At 32.6% G+C, this 17,817-nt stretch overlaps 1 protein-coding gene across 2 annotated transcripts in view; it reads right to left on the bottom strand.

Annotated features, from left to right (window-relative positions):
* HOMER1 (homer scaffold protein 1) overlaps positions 1 to 17,817 on the bottom strand; it is a 156,449-nt gene that overhangs the window by 71,035 nt on the left and 67,597 nt on the right. Inside the window, exons 4-5 of one of the 2 annotated variants that reach the window (XM_031966081.1) lie at positions 9,269 to 9,361; positions 4,729 to 4,821 (exon numbers count right to left, since the gene is read on the bottom strand). In XM_031966081.1, the coding sequence (XP_031821941.1) occupies positions 4,729 to 4,821; positions 9,269 to 9,361 (186 nt within the window). The remainder of the gene's footprint in view (positions 1 to 4,728; positions 4,822 to 9,268; positions 9,362 to 17,817) is intronic. The other variant, XM_023495794.2, reaches the window with a different exon arrangement.

Below are 17,817 nucleotides of genomic sequence, written 5' to 3'. Positions count from 1 at the left end.
TGGTCCATATTTCAACTAAAACTTAAAGATCATATGGAAATAAAAATTAAACTTGGAAAGAAATATCTTTATATAAATATAGCAACTCATACAGGAAAGAAACAAAATTTATAGATATTGTTTTTAGAAGCAAACAAATTAAATTAATCTTAAAGTTTATCAGTTATCTAAGTAATTATTTGTCTAAGATATTTGAGGAAAATAGTAGGAAAAAAATGAAAGCACAAAAGAAAATGAACAATAATTGAGGGAGGAAATATTAGAGCCTTGAGAACAAGAGACAACTCTTGTAGATTCGTAACTTCTCATCTCTGACAAAACCACGTATACAAAGGCAGATTTAAAAAGAAAAATCAAAGAGCTTTTTAAAAGAGCTCTCATGGTGATATTTCTTCATTTTTGCTATGCCACTCCAGGATTTCATGCTCTGATCATTTTTTGTCACAAAATTTCCCGTTTATTTTTTTTCCAACTTTAATCAATGTTTGCATAACAATGCAAGTTTAATTAGTCCCTCTGGAAAACACTGAGAGTTTGTTTTAAAGTCCAAAATCTCATAATTATTCTTTCTATGACAGCTTTCATCATGGTCTTAAATTTGATGCTGGAAGCTGGTACAATTTGACAAATGAGGGTCCAGAAAGAATCAAAAGATAAAATTTTTCAGTTTGAAAAAAGCAGAGATGCATTCCCTTTAAGAGACCTGAATATACAAAATTCACAGCAAAGAACCATGAACTGCTGGCATGAAAGAAAAGAAGGGAAAAGTCTTTCTTACATTTCCCTTCAATTTTTGACCTTCATCAGCTGATTCCATGGGGCAAGAATGTTATTACTCTTGAAATATTCTACTTGAATCCTCCTAGTCTTCTAATACTCACTAACTGCAAATGTGTGGGCTAAGAAACATTTTCTCTACAATTTAAAGGGAAATTTAAATACTGCTATCTGAGTAAGATAATCATGAGAGATCTCTGAGCTTAAATATTTCATGATAAACATATTACTGCTACTTTGGCATGTGCTCTAATTACAGCAGTTCTGAACTATCCCCATTACCCAGAGTTTGGATTGCCAAAAAAAGTTAGAAAACAACTTTTCTCTCTGGCACAAATACACAACCATACCTTCTCCTAGATGGGATGAACCAAACTAAAAATCCAGATTGATTGGACAACTAGTACACCAACAGACAAGTAATAAGTTCGAGTTGATACAAGTCAATGGGAAAATCTATACAATCAAGATAACTAATGGAACTAAAGGAAAATAACCTGGGTTCTATGATTCTGCTTGCCTCTCATGTAAGTATCTAGCAGAGTACTGTGACAGATTAGGAGTAGGGTAAAAAGTGGAAAAGTTCTACATTATGACTGTAGGGAGATGGCTGCATATTTATATATGTATAAATGTGCGTATATATGTCTATGTCTATAGTTATATACGTGTACACAGATATGTGTATGGATGCATGTGAATATACATATATGTACATATAAATACATCAGTGCTTAACTGCAGTCTGGTTGGGGGAGGCTTATGTGTGTGTGTAAATAAAAAATATGTATAATTTAAAAAGAGTGTAGGAAGAGAAAACATGAATGTCTAAGCTCTAGGTTCAATCCCTTTGCAGCCTCAGGGTAAATACAACTGTGGCTCCGGGGGAGAAAAATTTGAGTCTTGCAACAAGAATGTGCTTACAAACTTTCTGAAGAGTGAAAATTAGAAGCTGGAGTGAGAAAAGGGAAGATGAAAGACAAAGGAAAAAACTACAAAATTAGATAAGCCCACAAGTGGTATTTCAATCCTCCACTATTTTTAATTGTCATTGCACCTGACATGCTGCAATCTCAACTAACCATCATGCAGCTGTGCTCCTGCCTACTCCCACTAATATGGTATTACTCCACCTGCTACAATTCCCATGAGCCATTGGGTAGCTGTCATCACCCATGAGCTGAGACTGCAAAATTCTGAAGCCTCATCCAGATAAGTGAGACTAGCCCAATATGAGATTGTAGAACTGAGGGATCAAAAGTCCCCCAAACCACTTCCAATCTCCCAAGATTTTTCTCATTTTTGCCTATATTTGTCCATGAAGGTAGCATGAAAATAGTGGAAGGAAGCCCAGATTTGGAGTCAAAGAACTTGGTCTTAAATCTCAGCTGTCACTTCCAGTGTGACTTGAACAAGTCCCTTAACCCCTTGAATTCGATTTTCTTCTTTGTAAAATAAGAAGTTTAAACAAGATGGTTGGAAGATCCCTTGCAGCTCTAAAACTATGAAAGAACATGTCCAAATAGGTAAAATCAAAATTTGTTTTAAAAATTTATGTAACTGAACCCTAAAAAGTTGATAGACTGGAAATGTGAAATAAAACATTTTTTTAAGACATAACAGGGAAATGTCTGATTTAATTAGGCTTGTTACTACAAAAGAGGTTTTTTTTTTAAATTGAAGAGAATTGAAAGGAAGAGGATAGTGATAGTGATTCCCCTCCAAAAGAAGAAAATCATCACTATTTTTTTAATGCATTAGATAAATAGGATTCACAGGCAAATGCAGATAAGCAGGATCGTTTTGAAAATATGTTAAATTTATTACATATCTAAAAATAAATGCAAATTGCACATAATAGAGATTTATAGTTCCCTAAGGAATCTTGTTTTCCTGTTCCTCTTTGTATATGGAGATTTTGGGGTGGTATGTATTTTTGTCAGATTCAAAATTAAAAAAAAATTTAAACCAGATCAATTTTTATTATCTAAATTATTCTAAATATGTGTCACTTTGGGGAATCCAACATAGCCCTCAAAAAACATAGCTAATCATATCAAGTCAAAGCTATAAATGTCAAATTAAATGTAATAAAAATGTGTGGTTTTAAAGTATACATCTCTTTTAGAATGCAAAGTTTCTACATGTAAAAACATTCCTTTGTATTTAGGATTTCTTAAGTTTATTTAGATGTATACAACAATTAAAGATTTAAAAAAAACCACCTTAGAAAACATGGCTATAAAGAGATTTAATATAAAAGCTAGTGAAAGCAGCAAAAATTGCATTTTTCCACTCACTACCTTCACTTCATGCCTTCCCTATGGGAAAGAAAGAATTTTCTCAATGTTAAAAGTGAAATAATACAAATATGAAATATGACTTATCTTAAAGAAGACATCTGCCTATTTCTAGAAAGACTTTTTCCTAATTCCGTAATCAGGAAAGAAGAGCTAGCCAAAATACAGAAAATAATGTTGAAAACATCTAGTCTTGGCAAAATTCTGATTATATTCACAAGTTTGGGGGCCCAGATCATCAGAAAGCCAAAGGCAACAGATGTGACCACATAATTATTAAAAGAAACAGGATGTGTCAGAGATTCACCACAAAATTCACCACTCAAACATTCAAAGTTCCTTTCTTTCCCTATTTCCCTACAGTAGAGTGAGTATGGCCAGACAAGCCTATACTCTCTATCACAAATTTGAGGAACAAGACATATGTTGGTCTATACTGTTGGTGAAATGAGGAAAAAAGCACACATTTGGATAATGTAATTTTAATATCCCAATTCTGAAAATCTTAAAGGGAGGTAAGTGGAAAAGAGGAAGGAGAGTAGAAAGAGAAAAATCATATATCGAAGCAGACTGCTATGTTAAAATATTTCACCATTTTGTCTAGGACTAGCTTTGCTCATGGCTAGCCATAATGCCCAGAAAGAAAGGCAGTAGGACTGCAAAGTGGAGATCTGTCATGGTACTGACACAGATAATCTTGTATTTGAGAATGGCTGTGTACTAAAGGTAGGAACAGTAGGAATCAGATTAGCACAAATGGGAAATAAATGTTCCATATTTTCATACCTTTATTGAGCAGCTAGGTAGAGCTCAGTAGGGAGAGTGCTAAACTTGGGAGTCAGAAAGACCAGAATTTGAATTCAGCCTCAGACTCTGGCAAATCATTTAACTTCTGAGTACCTCAATTTCCTCAATTGTAAAATAGGGACAGTAACAACCTCCTCCAGGATTGTTGCAAGGATTAAATAACATATATAAACATTACAGACATAAAATGTTTTGCACACTTTAAGGTGCTATATAAATGTGAGCTGGTATTATTATTATGGGTCCCAAGCATCAGTTATAAAAATTATAAATAGCATAGAAATAAGTTCCAAGAATTTGAATAACAATTTGTCATTTGGGGGAGAGAAGGTCACTAAATACTATCTGATTCTTGAAAAAAGGAACTTTTAATAATATAATATCTCTTTTCCCTTTGAATAAACTCATTTCTAGAATTTTATCACTAGTTTCAAAGCAGAATATTTATTTCATTGAAAAAGTGAGAAAGAACATTTATTAAATAGGAAACAACACAGGTAAATTATAACAGAATTATAACTGAGTATGGATTGCAGAATTAATTCTCTGAGGCAAGTATTATAGACTTGTGGGACATTTTCCCACCAATCAAGTCTATACATCTCTGGCCAGTGAAAATTATGGTAGGCTCTAGCCTAATATGGGATGATAGCAGCAGAAATAAGAGTAAATTCTTTCTATAATGGTTTTAATGAGACTTGCATTGTTAGAAACAATGGCTTTTGTAAGTTATACAAAACCAAGGACCTAACTTCTGGCAATCATTTTTTCCCAAAAGCAATTTTAGACATTCATTAAATCTGTTTCATGCCTATAAGATTGATAGCTCTACTTGCAACCTTACCACGTAGCCTTTCTTCAATAAAATATGCCCTGATTGTTCGAAGGAAGTGGTCCCACCCTGATGGGTTCCCCTTCTGCTTTTTTCACCTCTTCTCTGTTCATAGATAAGCAAAACAGAGTACAAAAAAAATAAAAGCCACTTGGGGCCAACTAATACAATACAGCAAGGTAATACTTGAATAAAGTACACCCAGCTTCAGAGGAAAACTAACCCACAAATTTATAGAAACTGACCAATTCTTAGTTAAAAAAAAAAAAAAAACTAAAGTTAAAGAAAAATTAATTTTAAACATGAAAACTTAAAACTTTTAGTCAAGACTGCACATTTTTATAAATGAACAAAGACAGAAAAGTGAAGGAGAATATTCAATTTTATGATGCTCCTCAGTAGCAGAATCCCACCCCCACCCTCCAAAAATCCAGACTGCCTCCTTTTAACATGATTAGAAAACAAGACTAAGACTGCTGACATCTAATGATAATCCCTCCAAAAGAAGAATATATTAAAAAGATAGCACAAATTCTACAAAAGAATTTGCTTTTATCATATATATTAGAAAAACGATATAGATGACCGAAGACCTTGAAGGCCTTATGGTTTACCATTATGTAGAGAAATCACTGATCAGAGTAAGGATTATTATGCATTAATGAAGGTAGAGGAACAACATTAAATAATTATTAACAAAAGGACCTTAGAAAATGTGTTCTAATTCCATCAATTTATAGGGAACGGTAAATGATATGGAGAGCAGGGGGAGGTGCCATTGGATCTAGGCTCCAACAACCCTGCTTTAGAACTCCAGCTAATCCACTTACTACCTCTATGACCTTTAGAGAAGTCATTTAATTTCTCAGATTTCCGTTTTCTCACTTGCTAAATGAGGAAGCGGGACTAGATGGCCTTTAATGTTCTTTGCAATAAGTAATTGTTAGAAGTGAATTGTACAAGGTCATAATTAGTGGCAGTGCCTGAACTAGAACTGAATAGAACACCAATTCCTAGAGATTAGAAATGTTGCATTTCTGTCTTTGTTGTCTCAACACTTAGAACAATTCATTGTATACACTGTAGCCATTAATAAGTATCTGTAGAATTGACTAGCCTTGATTCCTAAAGCTCTGCTCACTCTGACTCCCATTCATTCTACCAGATTTATTTCACATTATTCATTCACTGTCTCTGTTTCCAAACTGACTTACTGTTTCCCAGGTTTAGCTTTCTATTTACTGGTCCCTTAATCCTCAAATGTATTCTTTTCACCCTCTCCTTTTGATTTCCCTCAAGGCACAGTTCAGGTACCAGCAATCCTCCCAGCTATCAGCACTTTCTCTCCTCCTTGAGGAAATTTTACTTTTCTGTGGGGTATATCTCTCAGTAGACTGAAAGCTTCTGGAGGACAGGGATTGCTTACATGTTTGTTCTTGTATTTTCCTAAACCTAATACGATACCTTCTATACAATAGATACTTAAATGACAGAGGAACTGCATTTTTACTATGACATTCTTCCTCTGTTAAAAAATTCTCTACCCCCTCCCAAAGAGCATCATTTAGAAATGTGATACCAGACAACTTACTTAAATCTACTCCTTTAATTAAAGGAAAGCACTACCTTTGCCATAAGTATCAGATTTCATTCAAAACAGGTGGGACGTTTAAGGAATAGTCAAAGGTCAAGGCATCTCTTTAATCTCAACTAGAATTCCCAGAGAGTGTTGCTCACATCAGGTATGATATAAACTAACACTTAGGTGGGGTTAAAGTCACATACTATCTCCCAATTTGACAGGGTAAACATTTCTTTAAATATCATGTGCTGCTAAATCAGGTTTTTTGTGGGCTTGGGGCCTGGGTAGCCAAAAAACCCTAAGAGTTCAAAATGAAACAGCTTAAATAGGAATCCAAAATAGCTTGGTAGCCAGGACGAAAGATGAACATACTGAGATCAGAACCCCCCCCAAATGAATATTTTTTTTGGTCCCTTGAATATAAAATAAATGAATACAGGCAAAAATAAAAAGGGCAATGAGGGACAGCATATTTAGTCTCTGAAATATATTTTTATATAAAAATTTTAAAAAGTTTTTTATGAGAAACAATTTGAAAAGAGGAAAGCAAAATTAACACTGACTAGTATAATTTTTTTTAAAAGATATAATACTCTCTCTGAAAATGCCTTTGAGGCAAGTAAGAGTTTTAAAGGGATTCTGCTGCTACTTAAATATAAGTATATGTGAATAGGGATCTGAAAATAAAGTAATGATTAGGGAGGTTTTCTGGCTAAATCAGCACTATAGCAAAATATAATTTTGGGACATAAGAGACTCTTGGGTCATGAGATTATTAAAATTGCTGTGAAATCTGCAAGAGCTAGGCATCAGTTTGTTGAACTTTAATGATTAGATTAACTTTAATAAGTCAACCTAAAATCAGCCCTTTAAGCTTAAAGGGGAAAAAAAAAACATACAGAAATACAAACGGGCTATGCCAGTGGAGATAGGAAAAAAAGAACTCTCTGAGAAAAGTTTGATTAAAAATGACTGAAAAGTGAGTGTCAACTTATTCCAACTACAGATAGACTTTACTAGTGCCCCATGGCCTTGGACCAACTTTGTTCAATCTGAATCAGTCCAAGACTACCACATCTCCAAACATGACTTTTAAAAAAATTTCCCTTTTGTGTTTGCAAAAATTTAAGAATTTAATTTTCTACAATTCCAGGGAATCACTGAACTAAAGACAATACAGTGGTAAATGGTTTTTGCATGTTTTCAATTGATAATTTGAAATCAATAAATTTACCTTACTGTATAGTTTTTCCCAGATGAAAGAAACAGTAGATATTACCAACCATCTAAATTATTTCATATAAAATGTTCAAATTCTGATGACATTTAAATAAGTGACACTCCTTTATATAACAATACTTCAAAGATAAATAATTGCAAGAATTCTAATCACTGCAGTGACAAAACCACAATTCCAAGGGATAGGCTAAGAATGATGTACATCACCCACTTGCTAATAGAGAACAGCAGATTTAGTGTACAGTGAGACATATATTTTTGGATATGGCCAGTAAGGACATTTGTCTTGCTTAACTATGTATACTTCCCATAAGGATTTTTTCCCCTCTCCATGGAAGATAAAAAATTGGTTGAGGGACAAGGTATGTTTAGGGAAGACTAGTAGCTCTCCTGCAAAGCCTTCAATGGACAGAAAATAGGAATGAGAGAAAAAAAAAAAAAGTTTAATTAAAAGAAAAAAAGTTTTAAATATGAGATGTGATTTATATAGTATGTTCCCATTTTTTTAATATATCAAACAAAAATTATATATCAAAAATCCCTAAGGGTTTGAGCATTAAGGATATGGTACTCCTAATTGCCCTTTTTATTTTTTGCTTTTGTTCACTTATTTTACGTGGAAAGGTCTAAGAAAATAATTATTTTGATGGTTCTGATCTCAAAATGCACATCTTTCACCCTAGCTACCAAACTATTTTGAATTCCAATTTAAGCTGCTTCACTTTAAACTCTTATTTCCAAAAAAAAATAATCATTGCAAAAAAATAGTCTCTTTACCAGAGTGCAACATGTCTTAATACTATTGTTACAAATAAATTACTTTTAGCAAACTATGCTAATGCCAAAAAGAGGTTTTTAAATCATAATACGCCTGGTAAACTCTGATATTACAGAGTTTCAGAGAGATAATTCTGAGTTCTAAAAGACTAGTTTTGGCAAGGCCTAACCTTTGAGGATTTGGGAGATAAGCCTGGCCAGGGTTGGGGCTGGCAAGTTAGTGTAGGACCTAACTTCCTTGAGGTTCATCTCCAGAAGGGTAGCTCTCAGGTGATGTTTTTTTTTTTTTTTTTTTTTTTTTTTTACCACAGCAATATGATGACTACTAACTAAGACTAATTAGACTGTGGTCTAGTCAAGGAAGGGAGGATGCACATTTACAAGATACTGAGAATTAATGTGTTGAATAATATCCTAGCCCATTACAGGAAACTTTATTTCAAGTTCTGATTGATTTTTAAAAGAAAATTATTATGAAGGAAAGGCTAACAGGCACTAACTCAAACTTGTCAATTGGGGGGAAAAATTCACTTGTCAATGACTCTTATAAAAGTATAACTTTTACAATGTGTTGTATATTGCTAAGTTTTAAGTAGGCTTGAGGAAATTATCTGTCAAATTGATTTTAGCTTTTCCCAATCTATAGAGCTAGGATGGTAAGAAATAACACAGTCACTATATATCGAGTTAACTTATTTTATCTGAAAATCTTTCGTGGATTTTAAAAAACTTGAGTTTTAACATTTAAAGGCTAATTTTAATAAACCAGACCCCTTTAGATCAATAGAGCATGGAACTATTCTCCATCAATGCAGGCAGAATTTTTAAAAAGTAGACTGCTTTTCCATTTCCATTTTGAAAATTACCTTTTCTCCATTATTTTTCCTGATTCAAATTGAGCATCAAAGAAACTGTCAGCACACCTGGCCTGACAGAGAAGAGTTTGATACCCACCTGGGAGGGCGTACTCGTGAGCTCCATCTTCTCTTGGGACTTTTCCTTTGCTAATCGAGCAGCTTCTTTGAATTCCTGAAACTTTTCTGCAAACTGAAGGTATGAAGAAAACTATATACGTTAATCAAACAAAGAGCCATTTTATAAAATGTACTTTGAAAAGTTTTTAAATGGATGGGTTTTGAGAGAAGACGCAACTCTTAAGTATGTGAACAAAATGAGGCATTTCTATTATTAAAATGGTAACAAAACAAAGTATCAGATGATACCTCTGAGAGTTATAATGTGATTGCTAAGACTTTTGGTGTCAACAAATCTAATAAAATGTCCTAATACTAAGTGAGGGTAAAAATCACTAAAAGAAACAAGGTATTAAACCAGACAGGATATCCTTTAAATAGACTTTATGTTGATTGCTTATCACCTAGCTAATTGCATTTCCATAGCAGCAACTCTTGAGAAGTATGATATTTGGAGGATGCTTTTACAATATTTTACATTATGTAATGAGTATGTGTGTGTGTGTGTATGTGCATATGTGTGTGTGTAACTTTGTTATTTTCTTCAATCTATGAATCCTGTAGTAATGTTGAAGTACTTTTCATTTCTGTACTAACATCATCAATGGATGCTAGCTAGCTCTGGAAATAGTGTTTTAGTCAACAGCTGCTGCAATGTCAGCAGAAAGGAAATGAAGCATTCCACAGGGTCTACAGAACTGACAGCACTTACAAAAGCAAAATAAATGAAATGAAATGCTAAATACTGAGAGCATTTAGGAAATTATAACAAGTTATGGTTAGAAATGAACAGCATCTTTTTTCCTTTTTGAAGGTTGTAGCCTACTAGTCTGTTCCCAACATTAATGTGTATTAAATTTACCAAGAAGATGACCATAAAAAAAAGAACAACCAAAAAGCTCACCTCAATGGAGCTGAAAATGGGGGTTAAAATAAAGGAAATGGAGTTACAATCAAGCCTGACCAAACTTCCTCCTATATTCCTACCTATTTTCACTTTAAGAAGAAAGAGGGTACTCTAGAGCAGTTCAGTTTACACAAAGGGTAAAGAAACAAAACTGTGTGTTTCTGTATATATGTGTGTGTATACATACACATGACAGATGAATAATATTATTAAAATTTTTGTGGAATCTGCAAAAGATAAGAATCAGTTTGTTTAGTGAACTATTTTTATAGCAACAAAATTCTCTGCCAGTTCCAAAGGAGCAAAGATCATTTTAAACTAGGGATTAAAAGAATTATATACACATACATAAAAATATAAATAGGAAATGTATGCATATTTATTTTCATACTTTGACATGTATGTAGGAGATAACTATCGCACATCTCTGGGGTATGTGTGTGTGTATTCACATAAATATAAAAATATCACCTCTCCCTCATCCCATCCTCTTGGCTAGATTATGAGACACCCTGAAGAACATGCCTTATTATCTTCCTACCAAATTGTAGAAAGACCATTAATAAATAGGTGTTTAAATGAACAAACATACCAGAACTCACACTACTCAATGAAAAGGTATCCATTTTAAAAGAAGGAATATTGATTTTAATATTAGAAGATCTGAGTTCATATCCTATATCTACAGTTCATTACAATGGCATGACACCCAACATCTCAGAATCCTATTTTCTTTGTCTATAAATGAAAAATTCAGACAAAATGCTACATTCATTCCTCCTTGAAATAACTGCATCTCCCTCAGAGGAGTCACCTTAAGAATCTATAGATTGATTTCAATGGTACCACAAATGGTTTTCAACGTGAAAACATTTTTGGAATTCCACTTTTGGAATTGAAGTTTGTGTAAATCATATATGAATTCTGATGGCAAAATCACTTCTTTATGATCATACTTTATTTTTGAGAGTCCACACCAGATTTGTCTCTAAAAATGTTTAGCTATCATAAAAAATCACATCCATCCTTAAAAAGACATCCACTGTTGAGGACATTCAAAAACAATTCCCAAACAAGAGTTCAAAAAAGTATTTGAGTAATGTCATCATCACTGGAATAAGTATAGAGCCTCTCATAATAACTGCTTTGCAAAGAACAACAAATTTTTTTGTTCATATCAATTCTGAAATGATTGTTTGAAAAATAACCTTACAAATTTGCTTTTAAAATGCCAGTGCTTCTATTTCATTCACTTGCAGTTTACAATTCATGAAACACACTTCTACAAGTTGATTACTTGTCATGCTCTTGGCCAGAAAAAAATCTCATTTACCAAAAAATTGTCTGATTCAATGAAAAAGGATATGATTTTTTTCAGCTGGATCAAGACTAATGGTTTAAAAAGACTTTAAAACCAACAGTTCTTGAGTGAGAAATATAAGATTTTTTTTTAAAAGAACCAATTTCTCTCCAAAAGATTTTAAATGATTTCTATTTTAGGATGAAACTTTCAGTCTTTGCCCAAGGTTCGATACTTTAAAATATAGAAGAGACAGTGTAATGAATGGGAAGGAGGAAATCCCAATAAACAATGGACCTGGCAATGAGATATTAACCCAGCTTCCCTAATGCTGACAATTATCAGTTACATGATCATGGACCATTTAAACTCTTAGTCCCAATTTCTTTATTTAATGAAAGGGAAAAAATATTTGTAATACCTACTTCACCAGGCTGAAAGGTAAGCATTTTAAAAACCTGAAAGAACTATATAAACTTAAGACTCTATAATTCTATTCCATGGTATCTTACACAAAAATGCTTAATAAATGCTTGTTAAGAAATCATTATTCTTCTTAACCTGAACTTGAGTAACTAGAATATTTGCGTAAAAACAAATTAATTTGACCTCTGAACTGAACTAATCTATAAAATGAAGGAAGCTGGCCTAGCACTCAGAGTCTTAACTGTTTACTAACACAATGAACCCAGAAATCAGGGGAAGAAGCAAGGAGGAGCTTAGACAATTTAGGATCCCTACACTTAAAACTCTGTATAAAACTGTAAGATAAAAGGAAACATGCTCCAGAGTCATTTTGAGGTGCCTTACAAATGTCAGTTATAGACATCAGGAGCTGAAAAGCCAGGGATAGGAGAACAAACAACTTACATTTCCAAGTTAAAACAATCCATTTAGAGGCCATTTACTAATAATTTTTTTTAAAAACCCTTTTCTTTCTATTAACACACTTTGGGCTACAATAACTCATTTTGAGCTAAGGAAACAAAAAATTCAAGATCTAGTGATGATGCTTTTTTTTTTTTTTTTGCTCTTATGTATTCTATATTATCTTTTTTTCCCCTACACTTTGTTTAATCCCAGGTAATGACTTTCCAATTGCTCAACTTCTAATGTTTTTATTCTCCTTTCTAATTGAACTTATTTGTGAAATACCTGTCACTTCTCCTGGACTTCTAAAGCTTCATATCTATACAAAGTTTCTGGGAAACAACTTATATCTAATTCCTAGGTTTATTCTACTTGAGAAAATGAGAGAAATTATAACTGTATATTTATAGGACTCTTTACAAAATTTTGACACTGTAGTTGATAATTGAATTATTTCACTGAATTATGTATCATTAACAAAGTACTGTTTTATTTAAAAAGATATAATATCACAGTTTAAATAACAGACTCCTTTAATATATGGTTTTTGACCTATACAAATTGATAATATTAATGGTTAACCCACAGTTCACAAGAAAATGAGAAGACTTAAGTCCTCTTTTCTCCAATTATATTTCTTCATTTAGATGTATTCATTACAAATTTTCATCTGGATTGCACAGTTACAGGTAGTAAGATAGCTATAATATTTAAAAAGTAAATTATCTTCATGGTTAATGAAATGGTTAATCAATGATACCTAAAAATTAAAATTTTCTATCTTTTTTTTTGCCATTTTCTTTTATTTTTAACCTTTTTACTATATTCAGGCTATCATTTTTGCCCAAATTAAAAACTAAATGTGAAAATCAAGGATTTAGAAGTACTTACTGTATGCCAAACACTGTGCTAGGCATAGGAGATGGAAAAAAAATAAAAGTGAAACAGTTTCTGGCCTCAAGAAGCATATAATTTACCAGACAAGACCAACAGGAAGACATAAGTACATACAAAAATATATAAAAGATGATGAGGGAGTCAAGAAAAACCTTATGTAGCATGCAGTGCTTCTTGGAAGTTTTAAAGGAAACAAAGAATGGGAACAGTCTGTGTGGAGGTACAGAATTGGAAGATGGAATGTCAAGGGTGAGTAATAGTTACGAGGTTAGATTGGTTGCACAACAGAGTATGTACAAAGAAATGATTCACGATTAATAAAGGAGAAAATTAAAGAATTCTATGCAAACTGAGATGCTTACTAAGTCAATTTAGCCATTGATGAATTGTGATGAACTGCCTTAAGAAATCCACTTGATTGTTCTCAAAAGCTTCTGCTAAATGAAAGTAGCATGAAGTAACGAATTGGTGTCCATTTAGACACTTATGCTTGAAATACAAAAATACACCTAATCTTCTAATGATAATAATTTAACTTTTTTGACAATAGGCTGTTTTTAAAATTTCAGCCCAAAGTCTATAAAACATAGATATTTGAATGAAAATATTGCTTCGACTACGCATGATGGAGCAGAAAGAAAACTGACTCGAGTTGAAAACTTGAATTGAAATTCTACTTCTGGTGTACATTACTTGTATAACTCTGGAGAAGCCACTTAAGCCTTTGGTCTGAATTTCCTCATCTGTAAAATGAAGGGGATAGACTAAATGATCTCCGAGGTCCCTTCCAATTCCACATTTATCATTCTATGACTTGTAAACAAATAATTCCAAGTTAAAAAATTAACTCAACCTACCTTTATGTGATATATATAATAATAAAAAGAACTAAAGAAAGATTCCTTACCACTTTTCTGAAAAAAAAAAAAAATAATAATAAATAAATAAAAAATAAAAACAGTTGGTTCACTAGGAGATTTGAGTGATTTGTATTTATAAGGTTAAGCACAACATTTCCTTGTTCTTTAACACTGACCATCTTTTAAGTCAACTTTTTTGTGAAGAGCCTCACCGACTATTTTTCTAATCTCTAAAACCTATCTAGGCCTTGATAACTTTGACTTTATATTTCTAAATTCAAATTTCCCTTTGAGGCTGTAGTATTCTAATACTGTAGTTCTTAAATCAGGGGCCAGTGAACTTGTTCCAAAAAATAATAATAATAACCCAAAAAACAAAAAAACACCAAACAAAACAAAAAACAAATACATACGCACCAAAAGCTGATAACTGTATTTCAATAAAAGTGGTTTTCTTTATTATCCTACGTATTTTTTAATGCATTTAGAAATATAATGCTAATGAGGTCTCTGGGTTTTACCAGGCAGTTACCAGGACAGTCATGACATCAAAAAGGTTAAGAACTCTTGTCTTAACACATTTAGATCAACTAGAGAAAATTGGCTCGATTTTGTCCAAATATAAATGAAAATGTTTAGGAGAGTTCTCTTAATTTTGGTTATCAAATAATTTCCCCATATTATAGCTGATTATATATTTCTTATATAAATTTAAAATTAAATATATTGAGTTTTAAACACTAAAGGAATTCTGAAGACACAGAATAGTGTTTAAATTTCTTAATCTAGAAACACAAAAGATTAAGGGATGACTGTAAGCACATAAAGCATTTTTTAATAAGTGAACACTGTTTCCTTTGACTTCTGAAGACCAAAGAAGTAGAATTCGATTGAAATTCAAGTAAGCTTTAATTGAATTGAACTTAGACTGATTCAATTGATTCAACAGATTGAAACTTTAGATTTGAAAGAATGTTTAAATTTCAATAAGAATTCACCTAAAGGGTGATAAATACTATTATGATGCTACTTTTGTTTTATGAAGATTACATATGTGTATAGATATACACATATACACATGTGTATATGTCAGAACACACACATGAGTATATATGTTTGCATATAAAACCTAAGAGTAATTATAATTAGTTCTATAAATTTTCTACTACACAAAATGATGCAAATGTACCATGAAAATACCTTTCATAGTACAAGAGAAACAATCTTTGATTTATATCTTAGTTATTTCATTGGGATATATTAAATTGTAAATAAATCTATCTCATCTATACTTTGATTTTTACAGACTTTGATCGCCATCCCTTCAGATTTTATCATTACAAAATGAACAACCTGAAACTTTAAGTTTGCCTCTCTTCCCCCTGATACTTTTGGTTGTCTGGACTCTCTTTAGCTTTAATATAGTCTTCTTCAAGTGTGAAAGTCAAAAGCACAAAGTACGATAGTCATAGATGCAGCACAGTTTCATATAAGGGGAGGATGCTTATTTCTTGAATTTACAATGCAATTCCTGATAGCATCATGAACTTATTTAGTGTTTTGGGCTATAAAAGCACACAAAGCATGTATTTTCTAAGTTATAATGATTCCTATATCCTCATTTTCTGGATCATAAATGAAAGGCTCCAAGCCCATCATCCTGCAGAATTTTTTTTCCCCCTAAGTACATTACCCTCATATCCATTTATGCTCAGTCTGTTCTAACATTTTTCTGCCTATTCCCACAAGCCCTAAAACATTTACAAACTTGAAAAATGCCATAGTGAACTCCTTTATGCAAAATGAGTCCAAGAGACTCATGTTTACTTGTGCCCAATTTGATATCATTTTAGAGACCAATTTTCCCTGCCAAAATATGGCAGCAATGTTTCTTTTTTTTCATGGGCCAGTTCACCTGGATCATCAATAAGACATCAATCTTGGTCATCAATAAGACAATGCAGGCTGACAATGTGGTAAAGTCCCAAATTAAAGGGCTCATTTGGATTCCTTTATAAGAGAGAACCTATGTCAAATACTTCAAGAGCCATATGTTCTGAAAAAACTTCAAGGTATCCTGTATTTTTTAAGCAATTATTTTAAGACTTTTTGAAGATCATACAACATTGGAATTAAAAAAAAAAAAAAAAAAAAAGGCATGTTTTCTAATTCCTTCCTGTTTGCCATAACAAACAATACAAATCTACAGTTAGGTTGTAAGTATGATTATTACATGCTGACTGTGTTAACAAATTAGTTACTGAGAAGTTGCCTTTTTCTAAAAGATGAACAGCAAGTGACTTGTTGGAATAAATCCAACAGTGATATTTGCTGTGAAACATTAGGAGTCAATGAGGACCGAAAAATCTCCTGGTTGTTTTATTCTGGGATTTTCTACTAATCTCTATGGTATGCATTATTAAACTAGCTGTTTTAAAATATATTATATGTTTCATTGCATGAAAAGCTCTACTTTAATGGCTATAAGAGGGCACTTTGCTGAAGAACTTTCCAGCTGCAGAACAAGATGGTTTGCAATGAAAAGAAGAAAGTGATCATCCATGGATTTCATCCTATGGAAGAACACATACATTAAGCTTCATATAACTTTTATAAGTTAGCTATGAAATTATCTACAGCCCTCAGGCCAAAACACAAAAATACTATTCCCCATGATGATTTTGGTATATCTGAAATGCTCAATGTAAGACTTGAGGAAATTAAAATCTAGGAAAATGAAAGGTTTGAAAAAGAGAAAAGAAAACAGAAAAGAATCACAGAAAAAGATTAAACAAAAAAAAAATGCTAAACTTTATTATTTTGCCACAACATGCTAAATACAGAAGTAGGTTGTCAGATATAAACCATTTTATTCAAAGTTTGTTGCAGGTACATTTTTCTGGCAAAATGAATTTATAACAGACTCTTAGATTGCAAACTCTTTAAGGGAGAACTATATTTCAACTTTTTTCTATCCCCAAAAGAGAAAATGATTGTTAAATCAAAGGCACTGAATGAGTGACTAATTCATCTAAATAAATTCTCAATTGTGACAAAACAATCCTCCTAATTTCATGACAATGTACTTTTTCACAGAAATTAGTCTTTTTTTTTCTGGAGGATTTAGATATGAGTTCAGAGAACAACAGATTTTTGAATCATAGGGGACAGAAAATGGACCTGTGTTTTCAACAGTATAGAACACCAGGGAGGAAAAATCTACTCTAGTAATGCAAATTATCCACATTGTCTGCATCTTGTAATCTGAAAGGTGACATGCTTTGCCCAGTGTCTCATTGTCAGTCTGTGTCAGAAGAGAGATCTGAACCCAGGACTTTGTAGGCTTCAAAGCCATTTTTCTATTCAATATGCTATGCCACCTACTCTGTCAAAGAATCAGGATTAAAATTCTAGTTGCACTGCTTACTACCCATGTGACCTTGGGTAAATCACATTTTTTTTTCTCATCCCAAGTTTCCTGATTCATAAAATGGGGACAGTGGGCTCTAAGGTCCAGATCTATATCTAAGACCTCATAATTATAACTGGCTCACAATAGCCTTTCCAAGCTTTCTATTCTTTCCCCAAGAGTCCCACATACCCCATCCTCAACAATGGGCTTTACTTCATTCTTTATTGAGAAAATAAGAGGTTATGTACTATGAACTCCCTTTTCTCCCCTATTCATCATCTCA

This window comes from Sarcophilus harrisii, chromosome 1 (genome assembly GCF_902635505.1).
Source record: "Sarcophilus harrisii chromosome 1, mSarHar1.11, whole genome shotgun sequence".
NCBI classification, from domain to species: Eukaryota; Metazoa; Chordata; class Mammalia; order Dasyuromorphia; family Dasyuridae; genus Sarcophilus; species Sarcophilus harrisii.
The sequence above is the reverse complement of the archived record's forward strand: the minus strand, read 5'-3'. Positions and strand labels throughout refer to the sequence as shown.